Source organism: Malus domestica, chromosome 01, assembly GCF_042453785.1.
Source record: "Malus domestica chromosome 01, GDT2T_hap1".
Classification (NCBI taxonomy): domain Eukaryota; kingdom Viridiplantae; phylum Streptophyta; class Magnoliopsida; order Rosales; family Rosaceae; genus Malus; species Malus domestica.
This window is the reverse complement of record NC_091661.1, coordinates 14,862,090-14,883,282: the sequence shown is the minus strand read 5'-3', so window position 1 is coordinate 14,883,282 and position 21,193 is coordinate 14,862,090. Positions and strand designations below refer to the sequence as shown.

The window sequence follows — 21,193 nt, the reverse complement described above, 5'->3', positions numbered from 1 at the left end:
GTTATGTCGTGGTGTGCTAATTTTGTGCTTATTAGTGCATGAATAATGTTTTACTAGAGATGAAACTTTCAAACCGCTTTGTAGCTTTGAAGAAAATGCACTCGGATCAAAACTCACCGTAAAACATGACTCCCACACATTTTTACATTATTACATATATAGTTTTGGTAAACTTTTTTATATGCCATGATGATCCAAGTGACTTCTTTCAAACCAACTGCTCAACACACCAATTTTTTTCTTAAGATATCTCATTTCAGATTTGTCCTTCCATACCACCAGATATATATACTCTCTCGAAGAAAATCAAGTGAAAAATAGTAGGGTTTTAAACGTACGGATGATAAGCAAGCTATATATATATATATGCATTCTCGGGTCCCAAATTGCACTAAAATCACATGGGGACAGTACATAGAAGCTTTTGATGGACAATTGTTAGTGGAATCCGTAGTGGTTTTATCTCAACAGTGCCTGCTGATGTAACGTGCATTTTTTGTTTTTGTTCTTATATATAGGCCATCACACATGAGATTAGCCATCTCCTGAATCAAATCTTTTGTAATCACTGCTTTAAACATGGTGGGAGTACTGGGAGATGGCATAATTGAGTCAATTGACGGAAAGGAAAAGGAAAAGATTAAAAGAATGGCTGATATATTCTTGGATTGGATTGGATCTCGTTAATGTCTGCTATTGTACAATTATCATAAGAAAACTAATGAAAAAGTTTAAAAACTTTGAGTTTTAACAATAAGGACAAAATAAAGAGTAAAGTAAATAGTATCAAGATCATGGACGGAGCCATTGAAGGCTCACTGGGGGCAGATGCCCCCACTCAAGTAAATCGTTTGTTTAGTTATAGACTACAATTATATAATATACACGGGTTATTTTTGAAGAAAATATATGTATCTAATATCCATATCAAATATTATATGAGCAATAATGCTCTTGTTTTGTCATTCAAACCAAAAAAACCCCATCCTGCTTATCATGTACTTATATTTTTCTCATCACTTTGTCATTTTCCACTACTATATTGAAATTTTTGTAACATTGGAATTGCGATATATCATCATTTGAAACTATTCTTAATATCATATTGCGTATAACCATACTATAATTAAGTTTCTTAGTTGTTTTCGGTTGACCCCACTAAAAAAAATTTATGGCTCTGTCCCTAATCATGATTGACTTTTTAATGTAAAAATATGATTTTTCATTAAAGTGAACAGTACCGGGAGCTTTGAAAGTTCCCATTATTATATAGTAAAACATGGTCCATGGAAATTAAGAGCTGCATGCATGTTTCACGACTACATGAATAAAGAAGTTGCTTCAGCAGTACATCCTTGAAATTAGTTCAAATTTGTATCTTGGTACAATCAACAAGATTAAGTAATCAAAATTAAGGAATTGAACTACATTCCTTCATGAACTCAAACGAGTCTTCCATGAATTAAAAAATCTCCTCATAAGGGGAACGGCACGGATCTCTTCTCACTCTTGAACGGTCTGAATTTCTCGATTTGTAAGTTCCGAACACAGAGGTCGGGAGTAAATCTTATTCCTAATTAATGCGCGTAAAGAATCGACAATTATTGATGCATGTTGAAGTTGAGTACAGTGAATATGAGCAACTAGCAACAGTTAAGACTTTTCCTTTTGACATTCATTTCATGCTAAATAACGCTCGCCTTTCTATTGCGAGGTTAAAAGTTGGATTTGAAAAGAAAATGAAAACAAGCCCTATTAGGACATCACTGCATCAAGAAAAAAGGGCAGAGAACATTACCATTTGGGAAAATTAGGTCATTGCTCCTTCAAGCTCAACTCAATAAGCTGATGTTGATGTAGTGGGGCACTGCAGGCACAAATAAACCATCATGGGCTGCTTTGTCCAAGGATCAGTAATAGTACTAATAGTGCAAGTCCATGTACAAAGTTAGGTTTTAGTCATAAAAAGAATGAACACTGAACGTTTTCTTTCTTTAATTTTCTCTCTTGCGATTTTTTTTTTCTTTTCGAAAGAGATGTGGATACCAACCAAAATGCTCTCCTGGCAGCTTCCAATCTGCTCTGGATATCTTATTTTACATGGGTTGCCCGGATGTTGACTTTACTACTATGCATCACTTGCTGCGAGTGTTTTAGTTGTTATAATTAATTTTCACAATTTTAGATATTCTACTTTTAATCTTTACTATTCATTTTCCGTATTACTCAGTACTACTTCCTATTAAAGAAAGTATGCATATTCTCATCAAATAATATTTTAATAAGAACTTATCAAGTTGCATGAGTGGGACACTTGGTCCTACATAGACATCCTCTAATTTCTTGAATCCGCTTGGATGAAGATTCTGAAAGTTGTACATCTTATACCTTTGTTTTCAACTCCCGTTTGAAGATGTACTCCCCATACTTTATTAACTCAACAAGTAATAAACTAATCACTTGCAAGTTTGGTGAGCAAATCCACATTATTTAGCCCTTACATCTGCCTTGTAATGGAGAGCATAATAAGGGTCCATCCAAATGGAGAATCTTAATCCTAAGATTTAGATGACATTATAAGATTAATGGTTTGTTTAAGTAACAAAGAAAATTTTTGACCCCGTTTTTTTTTCAAACGATAAGATTTCTACATTAAACTATGGGGAGGAGAATTCTAAAACACGGGACCTCGAATGTAAGGGTGAATGTTCTTAACCAACTAAGTTACAAACCATTTGCATTTTACCCCTCCTTTATAAAGGGTTTTTTTTTATTCAGGGAAGATTTTCAATGACATGAATTCGTGCACGATTTTTTTAGTTGATAAACTAGAAAATTCATGCACGAAAAGTTAAAGCATTCAAATTCACACTATCAAGTCGAGTCACATGTTCGAGCAACATTTAACATAATTTTTAACCGAGCACCAGCCACATCAAAAGATTGAAAACTTGCAAGTAGGGACAGACTTAGGATTTTAAAAGGTTGGGATAGATACCTTATGTTTGTACCATACTTGACCAATCCCGAAACTACTGAGCACCGATCAACGTTATACCGTCAAGGACCCATAAGACTTTCCTTCCAACCAGGAGGCCAATCACATTGCGACACGTGTCGACATCAGAAGCCAATCATAGCGCCACACGTGTCAACATCAGAAGCCAATCACAACACGACACGTGTCAATGTCAGAATGAAACTAGAAACTCTCTTATATAAATAGAGATCATTCTCTCACAATATTTCCTAATGTCATTTGTACTAAATCATTCACTAGTACTCTCTAAAGAAGAGCTTGAACCTATGTACTTGTGTAAACCCTTCACAATTAATGAGAACTCCTCTACTCCGTGGATGTAGCCAATCTAGGTGAACCACGTACATCTTATGTTTGCTTCCCTGTCGCTCCATTTACATACTTATCCACATTAGTGACCGGAGTAATCTAGCGAAGGTCACAAACTTAACACTTTCTGTTGTACCAAAGTCCTCACTAATTTTGTGCATCAACACCTTATATAAAAAAGTAGAAGAAAACTTGACGATACAAGTGAATTTGGAGCATCCTCACAACCTTAAGAGAGCGACAAGACATTGACGACTTTGACGATGGCCCGATTTGTGCAAGCCCGCAAGAATGTCCAACTCTAAACATATGGTGCTATAACACACCTTATAGTCGGCGATGCGTATGTGAGGCACCATTCCATGAGCCGTTCCACTTGCATATCAAATGAGGCTGGAGTTGGCAAGTGCCGGGCGACAGTGTCGGAGGTATAGGTCCCATGGTTGTACCTGTTGTGAGGGACTCATTTTCCTTTGAATTAGCTTCTCCTTGCAAATAGTTTTTGCAAAATCAAGGCCCGATTTGCATTTTGCTCCATCTGGACGGGATCTTGGGCATTTCAGCATCATCGAAACTCTTGGATCAAGCAAAAAATAGTTCATGGATAAAAATTGAGTTATATGGGCCCAAAATGAGGCGAATTGCTAGTTTTTATATACTAGATATCCACCACAGTCACTATGGATGCACTTCTCCATTGACATGTCTAAAGGAATCAATGTTGGACTTATAGGATCCTTAGCTTATCATTCAAAAATTGGTTATTGAGTGTCTCTTGAAAGCCCGTTTTGAGAGACAAAACGAAAAGTACGAATGCTTTATTTATCACCGATTAGAGGTGAATACTATATGGTAACAGTAGAAAATTGGCGTTGAATTGAGGTATTTAGAAGAATAGATTGTTCCAGCTCGATGCAGTCAAGAATTCTTGACTATTGAATGGGAACAAGTTCATATTCGAAGTATGTTTTCCTTCCAATATTCTTTCATTGGAGCTTACCTACATCGTCAAAGCTCTTGGACTCGGGCTAGACCTTGATAAGTGAAGGATAAATGAATTCCGTACCACCACATCATTGTTAACAGAAGAATTAACAGTCCAACTAACAGAAGCAAGGAAGTGATTAGAAAACTATAGTTTAAGTATATGATAGTGAGACAAAAAAAGATAGCAAAGTCTCTCTCCTCCTATGAGAGATATCCTCTCTTATTATGAGAGTATTTGTCACCGCCTCATGTGAGCAGTCCTCGGTTCTATCGCTCTGCGTCACCGCTGTCCCTAGCTATTGCTAGGGTCGGTGGCAGTCCCATGCCTCTCCTGTCTTTTCTTCATTTCTTTGCTTTTTTGGTAGCTTGCAATTTTCCCCGTCCATGCCTTTCACGATCTTCTCCTCCCTTTTCTCTTTTGGCCTTTAATCTTACAATTTTGAGCTCTAATTCCCAATCCTCATTTTCCTCAATCCTCCCCAACCCATTCCCCTTCAACATCTTAATCATCCCCTTTCATCCTTTCTCGGCCCATCCTCAATTCTGTTTGGGTACCATCTCTGTTTTTCGTGATTTGTCACAGATCTATGGGAGGGTGTGTAGAGCTTTGGCTCAGGTGTTCGCACCACCGCCCATGTTGGCTCTTGTTGGTCATTCCCGATGTTCACCTTTATTGGCGTTGTTGCTTATGGGTTATGTCTTTCTGTGTGCTTCTTTGGTTTCGTGATGGCGGTACTTGAGATGGTCCTTGGAGGATGTGGCGACTTTGTTCTTCACCACTTCTGGAGTTCTTGATGGCGTGATCCAAGGTGCTCGCGGGAGGCATCAGATTGTGAAGTTCGTTTTGCGGTTTTTGGTGATGGCGACAACGGTTGCAGCTGCAGGAATAATAGTTTTTTTAGGTTCTCTTGTATTGTTGTTTTTTGTGGGTTGGGCTCCAAGACTTGCCTTGTGGCTTTGTCTTTTGTGTGTTTGTGGCATTTTCTTTTGTTGTAATTAACTTGTGTGTGGGCCTTTATTGTACTTGTCTTATTTGGTAATGAATTTTACCATTTGACAAAAAAAAGGAATTTAACGAAAACTCTCGGTATTATTCATTTTAACGAAAAACCACATTTTTACACTAAAAATTCAATCCTGGTACTATTTATTTTACCATTTACTTTGTCCTTATCCTTAAAACTCAAAGTTTTCAAGTCATTTTTATTAGTTTTCCTAAAAAAAAAAAAAAAAAAAAAGCAAAGTCAAAATTTTAGATAATTTGAGGGGTAGTAAAGTAGGCGGTAATTTTTCTCCCACATGCTTTTTTTACAAATAAACTGTTAGGATTTAACTAAAAGATATTTATGACTTGTTTGGAAGTGTTTTTAAAATGATTGAAAACGTTTTTGGTGAAAATATTTTTAAAACCAATCCGTAGTAAAATTCCAAAATAGATCATAGAAAAACACTTTAAATGCTTTATGCAAAAAGCAAATATCTAGTACTTCTTCCAAAGTTGAAATCCAAAATTAATCTCATCAAAACGAGTTCTTAGTTAGATCTCAGCCATTTGTTGTTGTCAAATCATGCCCAGAAGAGAATAACTTGCAAAGTAGAACTTGGTCGGATCGTTTTAAGGTTTCTTGTTTCCGGCCCACTCTTTTTTAATACTTGTCGACTTGTCGACTTACCGGATAAGGCCAGTTTATAATATTTTCCCATTCGGTACTGTTTCTAAAGCCCATTTTTAAAGCCCATATTCAGTATTCTTCATTTCCTATGCAAGAAACCATTGCCCACAGAAACGATTCGTCCTACCCACCACTTCCACCGTCATTCCCAATCACTTGAACCACCACCACCATAGTCACCACCGTCATACCAGCGCCGTCAAACCAACCACCACCCATTGAAAACTAGAAACGTCACCGGAACCACCACAACCCACTTGAATCACTGTCACCACCATCACCCATACCCAATCAAACCACCACAACCACCAAATCGAACCATGGTCGTCAAACCCACTACCTCCCAACTGAACCAGCAGACGGCACTGGAACCACCAAAGACCCGATGAGGAGAGAGAGACCTGGATGGGTAGAGAGAGAGAGAATGAGAAAAGGAGAGCATGGCCTTGGACTCGATGAACTCGGACATGGACTCGAGCGACGACTGCTGAGTGATTTCGTAATGAGATAATGAGGTTCGGACTAAACCTGCCGAACAAGTTAAGAGTATTTTTCCTTTTATTTTCATTGAATACTTCATGAAAACGATTTCTATCGACGACTGCAGAACAGGGTAAAGGTTTGAATTTCAAATTCTCTTCCCTCTTAAAAAAGAAAGTCTCTTTTATGAAAAGAAAGCCCCACCAAGTGTTTGCGAAAATGCCCGTGAGAGCCTCCGTAGTCAAGACAGCACAACAGAGCACAACTGTCCGAAGATCTCCAAGATTTCTCCAACCCCAGAAAACTCAAGAAGCAGAGCCGTCCACAGCGATTCTCTGGAAATGTCAGAGACTTGTCCGCCCGGAAAAGAGCGCTGCGGAGTCTGAAAATCCGAAAACCCCCAAACCCACAGCCAGAAGCAACCGTGTCGTACGTCCTTCGAGTCTCCCACTCAGCTCTAAGAAATCGAGTGAATCCTACGATGGGTTGAGGAGATCTCCGAGATTGAACAATGGGGTTGAGGGGTTTCAGAGTCTTAGACGTTCTTCAAGGATTTTGAACAAGCAGCTCGTCCTCGTCCATGAAGGTAAGGGTCCCCCAAAGAAAATCTCGAAGAAATTGGGCGAATTGGAAAATGGGACGGCTAATTGCGGAAATTTGAGTTCTGGGTCAGAAAAATGTCGAAGAAAATCTGTCAGGTTGTGTATTGAGCAATCTGTTGTGGATCAATGCACTGATAAGGCAACTGGTTCTCGATCTAAGAGTGGAAACAACAGGTCGTTGAAGAAAGATGAGTTCTCAAGTGTTGGAAAAGATGGAGCTCGTATTGATTCATCAAAAAGAGTTCTGAAAAAGTGCAAAATGCAAGAGATAGACGGTGGAAATAAAGAAGCGACGGTTAGGAGGAAGAGAAAGAGGGAGGAGGAAGGGGGGAAGAGGGAGGAAGAAGGTGTTGGGGTTGTTCAAGGGTGGACAAAGGAACAAGAACTGGTATTGCAAAGAGCTTATTTGATAGCGAAGCCAACACCCCTCTTCTGGAAGAAGGTTTCTAAACTGGTGAGTTGCTATTCCTTCTATGATCCTTAAATTCTGAAAATCTTGTTTTCATGTCAAGCTGCTTAGTTTTGTTTCATATTACTAGCTATAAGAAGATTGAATTATGTTATGCCCAATTGTTCGGTTTTTGTAGTTTAATTTAAAGAAGCAACCTTATAGTTTGCTAAAGTTTTTAATATGGTCAAAATTACATTTCATCGTTGTTTGATGAAAAGGATGTTCCCCTGTATTTGCTAAGCTGGGAAAACTAATGTGACAGCAACATAGAACCACACCACACCACGATGAAGAAATTATCTTCCCCTTTTGATTGTTTTCTTAACGAATGTGATGGAAATGTATACTCTGGACAACATTCAAAACTTACCAAATTACAAGGTGAAAGTGGAGTCAGTCCTATACTATCGGGATCAAAGTGGAGTCTGGACATTAGAACCGTAAGATTAAAGTGGAGTCAGTCCTACGCTATCGGGATCAAAAGTAGAATTTAGCCTCTTAATATTAAAATTAAATTGAAAAAGAGTACTAATTTTGTGTGTGTCTTTAAGTATGATTTTTGAAGTCTGCAATCCGGATTATATTAATAAAAATGGTAAACTTTGTCACTGATATTGAGTCATTGACAATTACTCCTATGTTTTGTTGATATAGTGGGACTGGAAGTACACATCTTGTTTTTGTTTTTATCTCAACAAGTCTTTTGTTATCTAATTCAACTAAAGGCCAAAAGAGCGGAGGGAAAGATATTATACTGTTTGAAATTCATGTAGTTCAATTGTGGAACAAAACATCACTCTAACTTTCGAAAGGAGGATTTTTAAGATATAGGTAGATGATGCATTTCTTTTCCCAATGAGTGACAATGCTGGTAAGTTTGGTTGCATACTGGGAACTGGTCTTAAGCAGTTCTTCTCAAATTTGGTGCGGTTTTGGATATTTCAGATATATGGTTTGGAGCTGATACGGTAGTCCACCTTATAGAACTCAACAGTATTACTAGCCTGAGAAGGTTTTATGTATGATATTTTATGAAGGCTTATGATTATGCAAGTAGGTGATAGGCCTGGTTGATAGACTAATAGTCCTCTTAATTGTCAGGAAAGATTGTACTGGTGAATGGTGGTAGGCTAAAATTGGGCTTACTAAGAACTGAACTTTAGGTATGGCTTTTGAGAATGACCTGGTATGAAGTTTTTTACCTCAATTGACCTAAGCACTTACCTTGTAGACCCAAGCACTTGGGGTTTTTAATATTTGACTGTAATACAGACATGAGACTCAACCTGATAGAAGAATGCCTGTGTTCGCTAAGAACCATAACTTCTGTTGGGTAGGGGCTAGCCAAGAAGAGGACCCTTTTCGATATTCCTTGTTATGAACATCATAGCTTTCTTCTCTTGCTTGAGAGTTTAATGACCAAAATTTTCTCGAACAAAAAAACTGATAACAATAATAGCTACAAAGTCTCTAGGCAAAAGGTTATTTTTTCAAATGACATAGTACAAGCACAAACCAAGGAGAAATTTTTTAGGTTACTATAGTTTCTGAGTACAACCACTTCTCCCTCTTTAGCTAGGGGTATTAAGTTAATGAGTCATACAATGAAGCTCTAGCCTCTGGCAGAAAGTAATTGAGCATAGACTGAGGCAAGAGACACGGGTCTCAGACAACCAATTTGGGTTCATGCCAGGGCGCTCAACCATGGAGGCAATCTATCTTTTACGAAGATCGATGGAAATATATAGAGATATGAAAAAGGATTTGCACATGGTCTTTATAGATTTGGAAAAGGCGTATGATAAGGTTCCAAGGGACATTAGAGAAGAAAGGAGCACGAGTAGCATATATCCAAGCTATAAAGGATATGTATGATGGAGCAAGGACTGTCGTAAGAACTCATGAAGGACAAACCAAAAGCTTCCCCATAACTATAGGGTTACATTAAGGCTCATCTTTAAGTCCTTACCTTTTTGCATTGGTAATGGATGAGTTAACGGGACATATTCAAGATAATATTCCTTTGTGTATGCTTTTCACAGATGATATAGTGTTGATAGATGAAACTTAGGAAGGAGTAAATGCGAAGCTTAATCTTTGGTGAGAAGTGTTGGAATCTAAAGGTCTTCGCCTAAGTCGGTCAAAGACAAAGTATATGGAGTGCAAGTTCAGTGCAAACGGAGGCTCGAATGAGTTAGGAGTGAGGATTGGAGATTAAGAAGTGCCAAAAAGCAACCGCTTTCGCTACCTAGGATCTATATTGCAACAGAACGAAGAGTTAGAAGAAGACCTCAACCATAGAATACAAGCTTGATGGATGAAGTGGAATAGCGCATCCGACGTGTTGTGTGACCGTTGTATGCCACTGAAGCTCAAGGGAAAATTTTATAGGATGGCAATAAGGCCAACAATGCTTTATGGCATGGAATGTTGGGCGGTGAAGCATCAACACGTACATAAAATGGGTGTAGCAGAGATGACAATGTTTCGTTGGATGTGTGGGCACATGAGAAATGATATGATTAGGAATGAGGATATCTGAGGTAAAGTAGGAGTAGTCGAAATTGAAGGAAAGATGAGAGAAAATCGGTTACGGTGGTTTGGACATGTGAAACAAAGGCCTGCTGATGCTCCGGTTAGAAGATGTGATTACAGGACAGAGGTTCAGGGACCAAGGGATAGAGGAAGACCTAGGAAGACATTGGAAGAGACTCTAAGAAAAGACTTAGAGTACTTGGATCTCATGGAAGAAGTGACACAGAACCGAGCGCAATGGTGTTCTAGAAATATAGCTGACCCCACTTAGTGGGAAAAGGCTTTGTTGTTGTTGTTGTTGTGTATAGTTTTTGAGAAATTTGAGGGATGGAGAAAAGTAAAGAGGAGAAAGGTGCATGGAGATATCAAGGTAACAAAGCCTTTCAATAAAATTTATAGACGTCATACATCGAACCAAAAAGACTTGGAAATACTGAAGACTTATTATTTATTAAAGGCCAGAAAACTCTTTAAAAGCTAAAAGACAAGGTCAATAAGATTCTCTAAGAACCAAATAGAATGACTCTTAGTAACTGTAAGATATGTTTAAATTAGACCGAATGCCAAAAGGAATTTTAAATTTCTATGGTTGCCACACTCTTGATAATCATGGGCATTTCTCTTTCAACCAAATATTTCTTATTGATTAACTTCGGCAATGGTTTAGTTTTCGTTGAAGAAAGGATTCTTTTGTAACCAATCTTTTGATGTTGCTTAACATGGTTTTCACCTTATTGGGTCTCCTTAAGTTGTTTTTTCTTTGGCTGTTAAAGCATCATTCTGTTGTTTGAACTTTGAACACTCCATTTAATTTTTCATAACAAAAACCATATTACTTGCAGCAAAGTGTTTAGTAGGAGCAGTAAATTCATAAAATTAAGGATAGCTATCAGACTGACACCGCGTTCGTTTCCATTGGAGTCACTTATAAAATCTTAATGTTCTTCTGCTACATGATACAAATATGAGATAGGGATTACATTCAACCTTTAATTTTGCATGGATAACCTTAACAGTTGTTCATGTTCCTAAGTTGAAAAGCTTTTTAAACTTAACCTTTCGTTACTTACAACCAACTGCATATTTCTCTCCATTATTCTATCCTGAACAGTTGTTTGAATAGTTAGCTGGCAGTGAAGTTTTTAGCCATGAATCAATGCTTTGTTTTAAAGTTCCTTGTGCATTTAGCGGCCTCATTGGATTGGTTCTTGAGACAGTAACCATGTATCATTGTCGTTTGACATGCATATATCCATGATAACTTATGTTACCTACAAATTGATCTCAGGTGCCTGGAAAATCTGCACAGGAGTGCTTTGATAGAGTCCACTCTGAGCATAGAACTCCACCTCAACCTCGTACCCGGTCGAAGGCAAACACATTAACAAATTTGTCTCCCTTTGGACAGTTTTCACTCTCTGCAAGTAAACTGCTTAAACCCACTGAGCCAAAGTCTAAAAGGCCAGCTTGCAGTAAACAGAGGAGTCATCTTGCCCAGAAAACTGTCCGAAAGTTGTTACAAAAACATCAGCAAGTGTACCAAGATTACGAGGGAGATCTATTTTCAGTGCTTGAGCCCAGTCTAGGTTCATCTACCGAGAGTCAAGCGAGTGTTATACCTTCTACCCCAAAGAATTTACAGGTAAAAAAGGGAATTCTTCAAAACCGTAGTCAAAGATCTTCAGGTCATAAGAAGCTGCTGTCGAGATTTAGTAGCTCATGTGGCAGACCTCTCGTTAGCCCCCTGGTACTGAAGCAGGTCCGAAACAAGGTCTGGCATGAGAAATATATTGATCAATTACATACCAGGGAAGCAAAGAGAAAAGCTGCATCTACATGCACTCAACAATCCACTTCTGGAATTGATGAAGTGGATGTGGTAAGAACTGCAAAAATTGCCCTGGTTTCTGATGCAAGAGATGCTATCAATAAACTCCAACATCTGCAGGCCAATGTCGCCGGCGACTCTTCTGATTTCGACGATGATAGCATTGTAAGTGATGATGAGGAAGGTGAAGATGATACTTAGAAGTGCAACTCCTCTCTTTTCCTTAAAAATGTACCATATGAAGAGAGATGTAGCATTATTTTTCTGCAATTGCTGACTTCAGAACCTGTACTGTTGTAGTCTATCCTCCATATTTGGAAAGTTAGAAATTCTGTGAAATATTTACCTTTTTTTTCTTTCTAATCATAATCCAAGTTCTTGGATGATTTCATTATTTGTTTCATATCCTCGTGCAATTCGTTTAAAATTCATATCCAAGTTCTGTAAATTTTGAAGTTCTGCTATGCATTTAAAATTCGAGACTAGCGACAATACTTACAGGTATTTAGCACAATTACCATCTTACTGCCAGGTATAATTCATGTGACTCTGTATTTATACTAGGAGTCCATATCTGATCGTTAGACGGAGATTGTACTAAATACTTGTAAGCATCATCTAATTTTTAGTTTAGCTAACACATATCTTAGAAGTAACAGAATGGAAGACAGTGACGGTTGAGATATGTCGGCTAATATTTGACTAACATGAGCCTATCAATCTGATTTTGTGTATTTTTGCGTCAATTTGGGCTTAAATTCTGCTAATCTTTGTCATTCTAAGAAGGTTTGCCCGCCCTTGTATGATAGCAAAATTTCAACCTGTGAATCTAAATCGCACGTTCAAAACAAAAATGGTCGAGAAAACATGGTCCTTATCATGACACTCGTACCGACGAAACGAACCCTGATTGGTTTGATTGGGAGTAAGGGATTGCGTCCGATTAAGGCAATCGAAGGGATGTGAAGCAGATCCCGGCATACAAAAGTCCAAGCAAATGATCCGAATCCGAATCCGAATCCTTTGTTAATCTGTTCAACATGTACCATCCTCATTTCGTCACAACATCATGTCTAGTGAAAGAAAAAAAACCAAATGTTTTGGCCTTAAGCCTTGGACATGATGGGAAAAGAATATTTGATGACATCCTGTGAGCAAGATGTGTTTTTTTTCTTTTGTGTTGGTGAATGGAATTCTTAAGGTTGCTGTGGCTTGTGTGTAGTTTTATCATTGCTGGCGCTTTAGATATTCTTCGCATATTCTTTGGCCAAGAAGACAAGATTTGTTCACATGTGCCTTAATTAGCGAAAGTTTTACTATGCTCTGATGTATGACAAACATGATGAATAGAGCATTACATGTGCGGCCAATGATACAGCGGTCAAAAGATCCAACCACCGTAGATGTCACACTGATGCAATACGAGAAAATCCCCTAAATTGAAAGATATATACCTCAAATTGAGTAGATAATACAGAATAGGCTGCAAGATGGATCATTTGATAAATGCATAATTATTGGAAAATAGACAATGTTATTTGGAAAATCTCATGGAGTCATGTCAAAATCCATCTCCCTCCTAAGTCCTAGATCCACACCTTAATTCTAAGCAACCCCTTTTTTCCTTGTGCAATTTGCATCCCTCGTTCCTACAAACATCTTCCTCCATATCCTGCATTTCTGAACAATGCTTGCTTTATATCCTGAGGACTTAACAAATTTCTCTGCTCAGCTCCCTAAATATCATTAGAAACGCTTGATTAATTATTAAAAACCAAAGATTAGTGGAAAAAAATTGTAAAAAAATTAAGTTACGGACAAACCTCAGAACATGAAGCTTGCATTGAAAAATCATTGAAGCAACTTATAACACACTGTTTAATCTCAAGCCCTAATGCTTCTATAGTGTTCACTGTTGACAGCAGCAATCCTGGCTTGGCTGCACAGCATATGTCTATCCTGGTATCTCCATCTCTCCTCTCCACATCAAACTGTATATCCAATGAGGCAAAAGTTAGAGAGAGAGAGAGAGAGAGAGAGAGAGAAAGAGAGAGAGAGAGAGAGATTGAAGTAATGGATTTTACCTTTGGGGAATTTCTGACTAGTACCTCACTTGAGCTTAGGTCCTTGGAGGTGCCCATTAAGTTGATTTGATTGGTACCCTCTTCAGTTCCTTCTTCTTGCAACTTATTGATCCTTTCCAAAAGCTCTTTCATATAATCTATTGTGTCTCCAAGTATGGATGTTCTGTCCATCTGCCATTTTTCACAATAATTAACCCTTCAACAAAATTCTCAAAACTAGTAGGGAGAATTTGGGCAGCATCAGAAGCAGATAAAAAGTAAAGTTTAGTTAGTGATTTTCACGCTCTCATCTTTCAAAAAGATAAAAACGCGAGTGCAAAAATCATTTCCCGAAAGTTAACATGATTGAAACAACAAAAACAATGAAATGCCACCATTTTAAAACATAAAAATAAAAAGAAGATTGAAACTTGGACAAAGGCAAAAGTTGGATCACCTTGCTAATCTTTGGGACAATTGATCTGAGCATGGAAAGGCGGTCATTCAAGCGCTTCCTTCTTCTTCTCTCTGCCATAAGATTCTTTGAAGGCTGCCCTTCTAACTTCTTAGACTTACTGCTTCTCTTTTCACCACACAATCCCATGGAAAAAGCTGAAGGAATAATGTGATGATCTGCTGCTTGCTGGTCCATCTCAACTTTGCAAGTACCGAGATTATCTTTGTTCTTGCTTTCTTCCAACTCCAAGCAGCTGCTGTGGTTTTCACTCCCAAGAAAATTACCAAACTCTTCATCTTCCACCATTGGAGGGTAATCTTGATGATCTTGTGGTGGAAATGGAGGAGGGGTAGTAGTGCCATTGATCTCTGGGACTGCACAGAGCCCATCAACAACAAAAGGGTAGGAGGAGGAGGAGGCAGTAGTGGTGGTGGTGAAAGGGCATTCTTCAAAGCTTGATTGTGTGGAGAACCCAACAAATTGTGGATTAAGTGAGGAAACCAGAACTGGGTTCTCTTCAAAAGAATCTAAACTCCATCCATTGATGGGAAATAACTCATTCAATCCAGAGTTGAGGCTGCTCCAACCGTCTCTTCTTGGAGCGAGTAGCAGTTCCTCTAAGAAACCATGTTCGCTAAGCTCCATCTCTCTCTCCACACTGCTCAAGGAATAGTTACTAGGAAATCTAGAGAAGAGACTTAAGAACATGAACTAGTTGCACTTAAAAGTTGTAAGTATACACATATAAAAATATATATATATACACACATATATATTCCGAAAATAGCATATATACTCCTATGTTTCATTGGACACTACGTTCGTCAATTTTTTGCACTTAATTAAATGTCTCCAACGATTTGAATTAGGTAATATTTTATTAGAATAATTTATTAGGTGTAACATGACAAATAAACAATTCAAAATGTTTGAATTGATATAAAGTGAATCTCATAACTAATTTCTCTTAAAATAAAAATCTCTTTAAATTGGGTATGCGTATCCATATATATGTACATATGCATGTGCGTACTCATTCCACATCAAAGAGAGATTGTCATGGGTCGAGCTTGCCAGTACCGTGACGTTGTGGACTACTACTAACACCAAGCTACATATGTCTTTTAAAAATAATGTTATTGTGAAACAGAAATATTTCAAACTAGTAATAAAATTATGTATAAATCTTCTACCCATGACATTTTATTAATAACTTCAGATAATAACAAGTTACACGTAAACTTTACACACCAGAATGCATTATAAAAATATAATGCATTACATAGAGCTTAAGGCTATAGCCCTAAAGATTGAAATGGAATCTGCTTTTTCCTCTCTTCATTCTCCTTCTCTCTCTCCAACTCAAATCTCAAGGTGAATTTATGTCCTTTTCATCGAATTAATAATCAGACAAATTTATAATTTAAAAATCCAATACCCTGAAAGTTTGACCCACAAATCTGTCTGATTCGAAAAGAATGCATTAGCATCAGATTGTCAGGCGTTTATTTTTCTATAAGTTCTCAATAGGACTGGATGAACATGCAGATGGGTTACGCAACTTGTCATGGATAAATACGCATAATTGTCCCTAATTGAAATTAACAATTTAATTTGTCTGTTTGTTCAATTTGTTCTATGTGATTAGTGCAAGTAACCTAATTAATTATCTATCATGTCCTGGCTTAAGGAATAATCAAGGAAACAGGAAAGTAGGTTTGCATGCGCACACGTTTCCTCTTACGAAAATAAATATAGGGATATGATATCTACACATTCATTTTTTACTTTTCACACACCATTTTAATTTTCAGCCATCAAATCAAATGAATTGAAGAAAATCAGTGGACAAAAATTAATAAGAATGTGTAAAAAGTAAAATATAGTGTGTGGATAGCACATCCCATAATAAGTTCTTAGCCCCCTCATGTACCTTTTCCCTTTTCACATGATTTAATTGTGATCATTCAAATAAAAGAGAAGAAAGTGAAGAAAAAAAAAGGGGAGAGAATTTCACTTTAATATTTTAACGTTTGTTGGCTCTTTTGGTATGATTGGATTGGATACAACAAAGAAAAAGTTTTTATTTATTTTATTTTTATTCAGAGAGAGAAAGACTTGGCTCTTTAAGGATTAAGGAGAAACTCCTTTATAAAATATCTCGTAATTTATTTACAAAACTTTGTGTCTATGATCAGAACTGTTTATTTATATGAATTAGTTTATTATTAGGTCATTATTGCTAATCCCTCCTTTTGTACTACACCTACTCATAGGACGAGAAGAAGATAAGAAAACGCGAAGTGTTCTCTATGTAAAGATCATCTCAAAATGCAATTAAAACTAATATCATTTAGTCATCGAGTTTTATAAAAATAGATGAACAACTTTGGAAAATCATTATGAACTGTATATACATTTGTTACAATTGATTGACTAAACAATCTTAGTTTTAATTTATTTTTTACAAAAAGGATCTTCAGAGTGATTTATAATATGAATGGTTCTGAACATCAACACGAAGTTCTAAGAACAGGCTACGAAGTATTTTAAGGAGGAACTCCTCCTTAACCTTAAGGAGCCAAGCTCTTATCATATTAATACAGACAATACTAGAAGGGAAGTGTTATTGGCACTCCAAAAATCTCATTTTACATTCCTCACAAGTGTATTTTTCTTTCTAAATATAGAAAGTTCGAAGTGTAGAATGAGAATTTTGGAGCACCAAAACAATTCCCAGGATGAATTGTGTATAAGACTGCTAGTGCAAAAGCAAATGCTCTTGATCATGATTGACCATGCTTTAGTGGGTTGTCACACGTAACACCAATTCCATATCAATGACCCTATTTGATTTGATTTGGGTTCCAAAGATTTTTCAGGTTCAATGAGGTCTAGAGGCGGCCCATTATGATACCATGTCAGAGTTTTGATCGATTCACTACTAATCCATATCAACATTGTTCTTAACTTAATTAGATATGGTACAATTTAATAGGTGTAGGGTTTTGTACAAATAGTTCTCGATACAATTAGTAGAGGAACCATGAGATTCCAATTTTGTCATATATATTATGTGTGAATTTATGTACTTCAACACTACAAACCCCTGTGAAGTATTTGTTGAAAAATTAACTACATGTAATCGTGAAGTAGTACACAATTACCGCAAATCATATATAGCAAAGAATCATAGTTTGTTAGACAAAATAAAAGGTACAAAATCATCGCTTGTAACATGGGTAAGATCTGTTAATCTAAATGAAGGGTGCTAATATTGCTAATAGCCTTGCCCATCAATTTTTGGAATTAATCTAATTCTCCACCGATAGTCAGCAAATCAAGAATTTGGGACATAACATCCAATGTCAATACTTTTTTGAATTTGGTGGAAAACATAAATGGCAAATAGCCGAATACATACATTATTCTTTTTACGGGAAAACAGAATTCTTGCATGAACATGCATGTATTTCCTTTGCAAGCTGTACCTGTATATATAATATATGCGTATATCGATCCAAATTATAAAACGAATTGAAAACCTTAAGACTAGCTTAGGAATTGATTCTTTTCACTAATCAGCATAATAATTTTTTAACACTAGCACTGCGGCGCCGCCCCAATGTACATATAATTACGATAAGCACATGTCAAAACTGTAGGTTTATCATCCTGGACTGGAGACTACGTAATGGATTAATAATCATTAATCTTGTATTAAGAGTCAAAACTATTCTCTGGGGCGCATCTTTTGTCTTATGCTTTGTCTTAGGTATCAAGATTGGATGATCGTGTCCTTTAAGTATTTGTTAGAAATTAATGAGCATTAGTTAATTGTTAACCCACTAGGATTGTACGTTAATCTCACATATTAAATTTTGATTATAAATTTGATAACTGGCGTTTACATAAACGGTGGAAAACTAATTTACACGTTGCAGAGAGCAGACAGAGAATTCGACAATAATATTATTGAAGTTGGAGGGAAGGGGAAATGTAGCCGCGCCGTTTCGAGGAAACATCGACTAATCCTACCTTTAGTTGGCACTTGGCAGTGGCACATTCATTAGACTAGTGGTGTGTGTGTGTATATATCTATACTATTATTAAGAAAATCCTCGTCAACTTTTTGTCATTTTTTTTTCTTTTGTTCTCACCTTTGATACACACTATTTACATAAGAAGGACAAAACAGTAATTATGTAATATTAAAAAATATGCATTTATTAAGAGAAATTGTTCATACACACAAAATGTGTGCTCTCTGATATATATATAAGAATAAATCTGGAATTTCGTATGGTTGACATGGTAATGCCATTGTCTTAATTTAATTATTTATGCATGTTAAAGTTGTACGTGACACATTATTAATCTTTCCATTTGCGCTAACAAGAAAATATTATTATAGGAAATTTCATTTTAATCTTTGGCAAATATGACTTTTAAACTAAAATCATGAGTAAGATCAAAATCTAATTTTAATCCCTTGATACATTAATCACCTCATTTATTTCATTATAATTATAATTTTCATTTCATTCATCGTAATATATTTTTGTTGTAAACATTTAGATACATTAATTTTTATTTTACAATATATTTCAATATACTTTGTTTTTTTTTTCATTTAGGTACATTAAATTCATTATAATGCATTTCGATGCATACATTTAGGTACACACATTTTAGTATATACATTTCGATACAAACATTTAGGTACATTAGCTCAACATAATACATTTCGGTACATTAGTTTAATATAATACATTTCGGTACACACATTTAGGTACATTAGTTTAATATAATACATTTCAGTGCATATATTTGGGTACATACATTTCTTTACTAACATTTAAATACATTAATTCAAGGTTTTTTTTATTAGCACCCCACATAATGTTGAATGCACCCCACATTAAAATTTAATATTAAATAACTTATGTAACCTATTATGCAATAACAATTTCGACCTTATAAGGTTTAAAGAAAACAAGAAATTTCTAAATACACCCCAAATTACTTTTAACGTGTTATTTATCTTCTTCAACCATCAAATCCCCTCTCACCCTCCACTCCATTGTTGAATAAAATTCTAACTATTGAAATTATAAACACGTTGATTGAGATAAAAATTAACAAATGGAACACGATATCAATATTTCAGAAGTTTCACATGAGGTAAAATTTCATATTTGTAATTGTTTTAATTATTCAACGACATCGGTAATTATTTAAGCCCACTTATGCCTTCCACACTACCCAATTTCATAGGAGGCCAACCTTGCAATGCCCTTTCCATTTGTATTCATCTTCTGGGGTTTACTTTTGCTCTATTAGGTTCTCCCAGTTGCCATTTTTTAGCAGAAATCATTTTTTGTTAGCAAAAGGCTTAAGAGATAGAGAAAAGGAGATTGACTGTGATGACCTATTGAAACTCAAGCTCAACATACCGGATTGTAGACTTCTCTTTTTAGAGAATGTTAAGGTTTTAATCCTAAGTCAATTTAATTTATAAAAATTGAAAATAAGTATTATAAGATTTGAAGAATGTAACATCCCACATCGCCTAGGGGAGTGATCCTTAAATGTATATTCACATCCCTACCTAGTACGAAGCCTTTTGGGAGCTCACTGGCTTCGGGTTCCGTAGGAACTCCGAAGTTAAGCGAGAAAGAGGCTAGAGCACTCCCATGATGGGTGACCCACTGGGAAGTTACTCGTGAGTTCCCAAAAACAAAACCGTGAGGAAATGGTAAGTCCAAAGCAGATAATATCGTGCTACGGTGGTAGAGCGGACCTGAGATGTGGTGGACTCGGGCGGGGATGTGACAAAGAATGTGGGGTGTGTGTGTGGAAAATATTAGGTGTATGAGAATGTAGGGTGTAAGGGTATTATGATAAAGTATGTGTGGTGTATTAATATAATTTTGAATTGAAAAAGCAAATGTGGGGTGTATTAAGTATGTGGGGTTTAATCAACAATATGTGGGGCTGTTAATAGAATAAACCTAATTCAATATAATACATTTCGGTACTAACATTTAGATACATTAATTAAGTTTTTCGAGTTTGAAGAATGTTAAACAAAATTAATAAATTTAAAAAACTTTGGTTTGGTAAAAAACTATATTAAAATGTGTATATTAATAAATTTAAATATTTAATGGGAGACATTGAATAAAATACATATTAATTATTTTGAATTAAGGACACATCAAAGGACTATAATCAATATATAATCTAACACCAAATTTATTTTAAATTTCAATCACCTTCAAGGATTAAAGTTAGAAAATCCCATATTATTATTCTTACGATAACCTTTTAGGACACTGTTTTTGTGTAGTCTTTTCGTTGTCTTTCCTTCTGTTTATAGCATAGCAAACTCAAATAATGAAATCAATAGATGAGTCATTCAACTAGTACATAAAGAAATTCCATTATTTATTATATATAACGATGGAGACGCATTCGTGGCAATATTTTTTTTTTATGCAACTTTTGACACATATTTTTATAGAGCCCACTTAGAAGGTAGTATTGTATTTCAACAATTTGAATTATCTATCTTTTAGGTTTTTCTTCAAAGATTATGTCTACCAAAATCACCCAGATGTGGAAACCGTATGACCGCTGGATTAAAGGGTTTAGAATTTCTTTAAAAAACAATATTGTTTATTTTCTTTACTACAAATGAATGTTTTAATGATTTTGAATTGTATAATTTTTTGCAAGGATAATCTATTAATGATGTTTTAAAAA

The 21,193-nt window shown here is 36.1% G+C and overlaps 2 protein-coding genes and 1 non-coding gene across 4 annotated transcripts; 2 read left to right on the top strand and 1 right to left on the bottom strand.

The window, feature by feature from the left end:
* The first annotated feature begins 6,097 nt into the window (after window positions 1-6,097).
* Window positions 6,098-12,308, top strand: LOC103448314 (uncharacterized). Of its 2 annotated transcripts, XM_008387665.4 has the most exons (3): window positions 6,098-6,524; window positions 6,617-7,545; window positions 11,366-12,308. In XM_008387665.4, exons 2-3 carry the CDS (start codon window positions 6,676-6,678, stop codon window positions 12,104-12,106), a joined length of 1,611 nt encoding a protein of 536 aa, XP_008385887.2. In that variant the 5' UTR covers window positions 6,098-6,524; window positions 6,617-6,675; the 3' UTR covers window positions 12,107-12,308. The 2 variants fall into 2 exon arrangements, with proteins under 2 accessions (XP_008385887.2, XP_008385811.2); XM_008387589.4 differs by having other exon boundaries at window positions 6,110-7,545.
* Window positions 12,309-13,335: 1,027 nt separating this feature from the next.
* LOC103448467 (transcription factor bHLH93) lies at window positions 13,336-15,404 on the bottom strand. Its single transcript, XM_008387752.4, has 4 exons — window positions 14,426-15,404; window positions 13,990-14,160; window positions 13,729-13,896; window positions 13,336-13,641 (listed from the first exon to the last, which is right to left on the bottom strand). The coding sequence occupies exons 1-4, from the start codon at window positions 15,131-15,133 to the stop codon at window positions 13,555-13,557; spliced, it is 1,134 nt and encodes a 377-aa protein (XP_008385974.2). The 5' UTR covers window positions 15,134-15,404; the 3' UTR covers window positions 13,336-13,554.
* A 4,437-nt stretch (window positions 15,405-19,841) lies between these two features.
* On the top strand, window positions 19,842-19,935 carry LOC114826868 (small nucleolar RNA Z107/R87). The gene has a single exon (XR_003775876.1). It is a non-coding gene; the product is annotated as a small nucleolar RNA Z107/R87 (small nucleolar RNA).
* Window positions 19,936-21,193: the final 1,258 nt, after the last annotated feature.